The sequence below is a fragment of the Mya arenaria genome, chromosome 4 (genome assembly GCF_026914265.1).
Source record: "Mya arenaria isolate MELC-2E11 chromosome 4, ASM2691426v1".
NCBI lineage: Eukaryota > Metazoa > Mollusca > Bivalvia > Myida > Myidae > Mya > Mya arenaria.
Window position 1 is genome coordinate 55212517 of NC_069125.1, and position 7911 is coordinate 55220427.

Here is a 7911-nt window from a genome sequence, read left to right on the forward strand (position 1 = left end):
TGATTTCGAAATCAGGTAATACACTCCATAAAAATGCTAGTGCGACAAAGTTTACAACTGAAACATATTGCTATATTACTATCAATGACTTCTCATTTTTCAAGTGAACATGTACGCGAATAACAAGATATGTAACAGCTCAATTGTTTACAAGTTGCGCTTCGATGCAGAGTTGTGTTACATTAAAACGGGTGACAACAATCGGAACTTGGGTGACAAGTTATGTTATTTATTGCCACATAGTGTATTTAGGTACACATGGACTTTATTATCTTTGAGAGGTCCAAACAGGTTCGCGACCTTCAGTTTATTGCCTTCATAGAATAATGATACGGCTGTTGTTTATTAACACGAAAGCTGGTTATGAACACTCCTACGCACAGGGTACAGAAGGTAGAAAATTCAACTCTCTATGAGCTTATCAAATAATGCTCACACTGAGCCAATTTCAGACCAATGTGCGCAAGAGTGTAAAATCAGTATCGAGTGGGTTTGTTGGGCAGAAACCAGTCCTGTGTCCTTTTTTAGAGGCCGCGCGAAAGTACCCGTTGTAAGGATCGACCCCACAACCGCTTTGGTGAGAAGCGGACACCTAAATCACTCTCACCGTCATATATTTGTATGACTGCGCATACCAGTAGATAGACATACACGTTAATACGTATGATGAACCGGTATTCGCTGGAAATAGGTTTTTAACGTATGAAAATACTCATTGAAAGCAAGACAGCTCTGCCGATGCATAATGTGTTAGGCCAACTCTACCCTATGAGCTTTAATCGGCAGCCTCGTCTAAGATCTTAATCATTTGGACTAAGTTTAATCACGTTTCCATTACGCATACGGTTAGATAATATCACGTTATTTACTGATTACCTTATATTTCATTTTTTTGTCTTTACTATGATGGCGCATATTTTACATATATTTATGATATCACGAGTCACAAGACTGTGTGTGTATATATATATATATATATTTATACAAAGTCATTGTTGAATAAAGTTAGTACAACATGGCTTTGTCAAGGTATATCAGAAGTATTTTAATTGTTTTATATTTCAACGTAAAATTATCCAATGGAAACTTGTCAGTTTTTAATCAAGCAGTAATAGAAAGGCTCCATGATGTTAAATCACACGCTGGATTAGATGACAAGGAGTTTCACGAGTTTCTCGTCCATAAAGCCGTGCATGGTAAAGACGATTTGATTGATCGACGCGAAGGTTTGAACATCTCGTGCTCTTTCAATGTGACCGAATGCAGTTTATTTCTGGAGGAAAACGTAAGTGATAACTTTTATTTCCGTGTGTTTCTTTCTGTCACTTGTATTTATTCTTTATGTTTCTCCCAATTCTTTAAAGCAGCTCTCTAACAGATTGACGTTGTGACATTATTTTTTTTTTGTCTTGGAACGAGCCAATTTTTTAAAAAAATGCATGGAAACATGTGATTTAGACTGCTGACAAAACATCAGATCGCAGATTTTCATATTTATGATAACACATTGATGTTTAATGCATTTTTCTTAATGCGTTAGTAACGGTTTTAGCCTTAAATTATTAATTTTGAACTTAAATATGAAAAACTGCGATCGAATATTTTGTCTTATATCACTGATTTTCTGATATTTACGCAAATATTGCCTCATTCCAAGACAAAAAATGTTAAAACGGTAAATCTGTGAGAGTGCAGCTTTAAACGCGAAAGCCATATACTGACTTGTCTTATTCAGTGTCTGAGTTCTTCGACGTTGACATCGTTAGGAACACCAGAATACTCATTAAGTGACTGGTTTCCGTCGGTGGTGTACCAGCTCGTGCAAAGCAAGTGCAAGCGGAGCCGTACAAAGAAGTACACTGTACCATCTTCAGCACAAGGTCAGAACCTAAGGTCGTCTGTGTTGATTGTACGTTGTGTGTCTCTCGTTCCGTGACTGTAAGGTCTCATCCTTGTGCCTTTAAACAGGGTCTATATATTAGATTATTTTGTAATCAGCTTACAATGATGCACACGTTAAACGTGTTGTTTTTTTATATTAAATGTCATTGTCGCAATGGTCAGGGTGACATTTAAGTGATCACTATCAATTTCAACTAGTTTAAATAAATGCCTACTCATCAGCAGCTCCTAGGAATCGCTTTAAATGATAAATTAGACTCAAACCATCGTCAGCACACTGTGAAGACAACACATGCCGACACATGCCGACGCATGAAAAAAGGCTTTTGGCCTCTATGAATTTCCATCGATCTAAAATATGACATCTTAACAGGTTATTTCGAAAGGTTTGGCTCGTTTTGTTAATATAACATACATTAACATTTACTTTATTGGTTAAACTTTGTTCTGTTTCAGCATGGGGTTACGGTATAGGTTTTGTGACACTTATTTGTATCGTGTCGAACGTTGGTGCTTTCTTCACCCCAATCATGGACCACCGCTACTTCCAGCGGGTGCTGTTGTATTGTGTGGCGCTCGCTGTAGGCACATTGGCGTCCACCGGGCTTCTGGTTCTCATTCCAGAGGTTTGAACTTAGTATATATGCTCGTAATTGTGGCCAATGAGAAACAGGATTATTTCGATTTCCTCAGATGAAATTTCATCCAACGACCTCTGGCTGGCTTGTTTGTAGTGGAATCGTTAAGATCAACGTTCTTTAAAAACACCAGTGATTTCAAAATGTTGTATTTTTTTTATTTCTCAATATGAAAATAGAATATAAATTTTTGTATTCATTTCCATATAATAGAAAACGGCATTTTCTGGTTTAACTGCAGTATTAGAATATTATATAATACACACGTTTGTTTAAGTATTGCATATATTACCTTAACGGTATTCTTTAGATCTAATAATGTAATTTGAGAATTAATTTGTGCAACATCGTTTCAGTCCATGCATTTGACAGAAAAGGAGTCCCCTGTCCCAGACTACCACCTTAAAATGGCGACCGTTCTTGGTGGACTGTATTTCTTCTATATAGCAGAGAAATTTCTAAAACTATGGTTTAATCGCTCAAAGGTACATGCTCATGCTTTTTCCTGCCCTTGGAAAGGAATCGTCCATGCTTTTTTACATACGCTGAGAAAACGCATTCTTTTGTTAATGGCTTGTTGTAAATGTAATTTCAATGGTAATAGGATACATGTTCATTTGTTAAAATGCAGTTTTATCCTGCAACCAATACACTGTTGGTGTGTTCGTTTAAGTATCCGTAAAGAAAAACGCATTTCTGTAAATGTTTTAGCGCTAACGTTTGTTAAAAAAGTACTTTTATTACTATAGTAACGGTGTGTCGTTGTTGAGTTGACAGGTAATTTCTCTTGCCTTAAGTTTCCAGGAACGTTGGACATGTATTATTCTGTATATATACTTTGACATCACTTACAAATTGTTTGCTTAGGACGTGAAAGCGGAAGAGGATGAACTTGAAAGCATCTCTTCGAAACATGCGGTGGATGTTAAAAGGAATGGGGATGTCACAGAAAAAGAAAAAGAAATAAAAACTGTAGAAAGAAGCAAATCAGTCATCGGTAGGTTGCCACCTCTATTTTTGTAATTTAGATATACACATATACTTTTAAAAGTCGCCTTCATACGAGGTGCGTGACAACACAGAAATTATACCGTTATAGATTGTGTGTTGGCATAAACGTATAGTTTAGACCCTCAAAGTATTCCCTCTTAACATACAAAGACTTTTTAAGAGATGAAATTCTGTCTGTCAAAGCCTTTGCAAACGCTTGCTTTGGTGTGCTGTTTTTTCACTGGAATAACACGCTTCCAATGACACTGCGCGTCTAAAAACGACGTCCGCGTAGGCGCAACTAGGTTTGGGGATTCGACCAGTATTCACAAGGTGAGAGGTCTGGGATGTATGGTGGTTGTTACAAACCTTGGAGGTAGTGTTGCTAGGTACAAGTACGTAATCAGTACAGAGCGATGTGCGGGTGCATTATCGTGCAACTAAATGAAACGGTACTTAAGCGCTTGGTTTTTTAGTAGTCAATTCCAGCAGAGAGGACTGTCATGATCCCTTTAAAATAAGCCTGTGCGACAACTTTGATCAGGTACTGGGACTCGGGCTTCCTTCCCGTTGTTGTGCAATTCAGACCGTACATGACCAGCATGCAACTCCTGCTGCTCCTAGCTACCACAGATGGCTCATTATTTTCACCCACCCATATTTATTTTTTTTGCTGGCGGGCTTAAAAAAGAGCCATGTTTCACAACCCGTGACAGTCTCTCTTAACCGCCGGGGGTTCTGGTCTTTGCATTTAGACAGCAATACTGACATTTTTCAACACGTGCCAGCTTCTGTGGGTCAACAAGTGCGATATTCAAGGCGCGCAAACGTTCTACTTTTTTCCTTTAAGATCAAATACTCCACTGACGAATTTATCACTGATATCTCTTTTATCTCAATATCTTTGTCAAAGCCTACCAAGATCAGCCAGTCGGGCCAGGGATCAGCTTTAGATTAACTTTAACATTTCTTAAATATGGAAACCAATCTTGAAACAGTACATTATGGAAAAGCCATTTCTCCAAACGCATATTTTAGATTTGTTTTATTTCTCATGCGCTTGTACACAGTAACCTTAAAACACTCTTTGCTTTCTAGGTTATTTTAAAAAGATGCAGACATATTTCAGTCAGCATGAAATGTTAGGTTGCATTTGATGTCGCATTTTTTACTCATGCACGTGGAAAAGGTTTAAAATTTGGATAGGCGTATAGAAAAATCAAGACCCTTTCCAGTGATATCTTAACATGTATGTGTTCAAGAAAACCATGAGTTTGCAGCAATGTGTCCAACATAAATAAAAGGTAAGGTCTAGGGACTTGTGCATTTCAAATTTACTCATAATCTGCAGTTATGAGATTCATTAAGATTCATTGGTTTGCAGTGAGAACTAACAAAATCAGTACAGTTGCCCTCATGATAATGATTGGGGATGCTCTACACAACTTCGTGGACGGGATCTCAATCGGAGCTGCGTTTACTGAAAACACGTTCCTCGGGATAAGTGTGTCACTCGCTATCATCTGCGAGGAGCTTCCCCATGAACTAGGTATATAATTTAAATGTCTGTTCTATTTTCTAATTCTAAGCTCGTCTGTTATTCAGAGAAAAAGAGGACATGTTGTCATACCATTGGTTTCGTCGCTGATGTTGTCGTTTGGCAGAACATTTAACCCTGAACTTTACTAAAAACAAATGTAAATGATCAATGAAAATTGATCGAGAGAACCGCGATGTACCTGATGTTATACATGTGTATCTTGCATGTGGAGCATGTTCCAGTTATAGCAAACTGCAGACAACCAAACATGTGCACGAATTAATCAGTGTCATCCCATACTATTGTCACTTAAAATGAGGCTGTTACTTTGTCCTTGGTCGGTTTCCACATAGATCTTGATTCTGAGTTTGAGGCTCTGACTCATAAAAGCGAGTTTTAACATGTTTACAACGTATATTTGATATACCGATTGTCGAACCCGCTTGCGCTGAGCGAGATATAGTTATCGCAATGACGGTTCCGTGTAAGTGCGTGCGTGCGTTTATGAGAGCGTGTGTCCGGACTGAACTTTGTTCGGGCTGTATCTTGACCACCCATTGTAGGACTTTCAAAACTTAGCCATGAATGTTCACCACGATGAGGTGGCGTTTTGCCAACAAGACCCATGCCTGTACCTAAAAGGTCAAGGTTAAAGGACGAAGGTTGAAATGCTCCTTGTCTAGGCTGTATCTTGAATATGCCTTATAGGATGTTCAAACAACTTGCCATGAAGGTTAACAATGATGAGGTGGCAAGTCGTGCACACTACCCAGGTCTGTACCTCAAAGGTCAAGGTCAAGGTTAAATATCAAAGTTGAAATTATCCTTATCCAGTCTGTATCTTAACCATGCATGATAAGATGTTCATATAACTTGCCATGATTTTATTATGTTCATCATGAAGAGGTGGTGTGTCGCTTCAAGACCAAGGTCTGTACCTCAAAGGTTTAAGTCAAGGTTAAAGGTCAAAGGTTGAAACGTACCTTGACCATGCATAACAGGATTTTCAAAACAAATGCCACGAGGAGTTGCCATGAAGAGGTGGCGTGTCGCGCACAAGGCCCATGTCTGTTCAAACCGTCAAGGTTATTATTGCTCCTTAGCTAGGTTGAGTGTCATACTAAGACTCAAGACACTACTGAATACGGGCCCAGGAAGTCCAGCCGTTTTGCTTGCCGTTCAAGCTGCTAGATTAAGGTCGAGGGCATAAATTGGATTGCATGCATACCTAAGCTCAAGTTATTGAAAATTATATGTATACACACATGTAATTATAGTTTTATACACTAAACTACTGCCAACCACTTCAGGTGATATTGCCATCCTACTTCATTCTGGTTTAACAATGAAGAGGTCACTATTTTACAACTTTCTGGCGGCCACAACCTGCTACATCGGCCTGGTCATTGGAATCTTGCTTGGAGAGAACACAGACGCAAACATGTGGATATTTGCAATCGCAGGGGGCATGTTTGTTTACATATCCTTAGTCGATATGGTAGGTAAAATAAAACAGTTTTCGCCTGTGTAGAGGTTATCGTATCGTACGCTTCCGTTCATGCAAAAGTTCATTCAAATTATTTCCATACAACAGATAATCTTAAGAAATAACGTTTCGGTTGTTAATTTGCCGCATTTTGTTTATATCAAAATCTTTGTTTTAGATACCTGAAATGGGTGACCAAGTGCGTCATGTTGTTGAAAATGGTATCGAATCCGTTTGGACCGCTTTGTTCATCCAGAATCTAGGCCTTTTGAGTGGCTTCGTCATTATCTTCATACTTGTGTTATATGGTGGAAATATCGAAGTCTGATCATTGAATGGAATAGTTAACGAATAGGTTTGAATGGTCCATGGTAATATTCAAGAATACCGCAACACAACGTTCGTTTAGATGTTCAGATTAAAACTTTGACGTGTCCATATGAGAAAGTTCTTCCTTGGTTTTTCGTAACATTTTGGTTGGATGTCGGTCAATGATGTGCATATGAACAACTCGGAAATAATAACCATATACATTATCCAGCGCCTTGTATAAAGCAAGTGTCAGCTCTGGCAAGAAATAATATTTAAAAATATGCCTTTATTTAAATTAAATCGGTTCAAAAGTATTAGAAGTGAATCACCATTAGCAACGTCGGCGTCGTTCCATGTTCTTGACTAATCCCTTATTGAGTGTTTCTTATGATGTTTTTCCCAAATGGTCATAAGGTTGATGAGAAAAATGTATCAACAAAGGCCAATGCAAGTGGTTATATACTGTTTTTCTTTTGGGTTATGGGTCTTGCCTAATTAGATCATTTGTTTCATGATATTTAATTGATTTTTAGAAATGGATTGATTCACAGAAAAATGTCTTTATATATATTACTAAAGATTCCTATAGTTTTGTTACCGTTTTAATATGCAATGCGAGTGTTCACTGGACACATTTCTTGTTAAAATATTATCAACAATCCTTTACAACCGTGAGATACTTCCCGACATTTTATTCTGTATTCAGATGAAAACATTAAGACTGTCTTGCAGTGTCTTCCCGAGGAGGGATGCATTAGCCATGCCTACAGGAAAAACAAAAGCAACAGTATACGTTAATTGTAATAACGACTGAATATAGATAATGTAATACATGTATACACCGAATGTCTCTCTTTCACTCACCACAATTCAAAGTTTTAAAGTTTGTACTCAAACAAGAAACCTAAACAAATAACAGCCAATCGTGTATAATAACTTCATTATACCAGTGTGTGTATTCCATGTGATAAATTGTGTCATAAATGCTACGTCGGAGGGCAACATTTTGCTTCGAATAGAGACATTAAACAAAGATTTCTTCA

General features: G+C 37.9%; 1 protein-coding gene across 1 annotated transcript; it reads left to right on the plus strand.

Moving 5' to 3' along the window:
- Positions 1–948: 948 nt before the first annotated feature.
- LOC128229871 (metal cation symporter ZIP14-like) lies at positions 949–7376 on the plus strand. The gene is made up of 8 exons (XM_052941752.1): positions 949–1285; positions 1736–1880; positions 2359–2528; positions 2897–3025; positions 3408–3537; positions 4915–5079; positions 6381–6568; positions 6735–7376. The coding sequence occupies exons 1-8, from the start codon at positions 1016–1018 to the stop codon at positions 6882–6884; spliced, it is 1347 nt and encodes a 448-aa protein (XP_052797712.1). The 5' UTR covers positions 949–1015; the 3' UTR covers positions 6885–7376.
- Positions 7377–7911: the final 535 nt, after the last annotated feature.

Excerpts from the sequence above, each read along its gene's own strand:
- LOC128229871 (XM_052941752.1), top strand. The coding sequence starts at position 1,016 with ATGGCTTTGTCAAGGTATATCAGAAGTATTTTAATTGTTTTATATTTC. Across the intron at positions 1,286-1,735 it reads GTTTATTTCTGGAGGAAAAC|TGTCTGAGTTCTTCGACGTT; the intron begins GTAAGTGATAAC and ends TGTCTTATTCAG. Across the intron at positions 1,881-2,358 it reads TGTACCATCTTCAGCACAAG|CATGGGGTTACGGTATAGGT; the intron begins GTCAGAACCTAA and ends GTTCTGTTTCAG.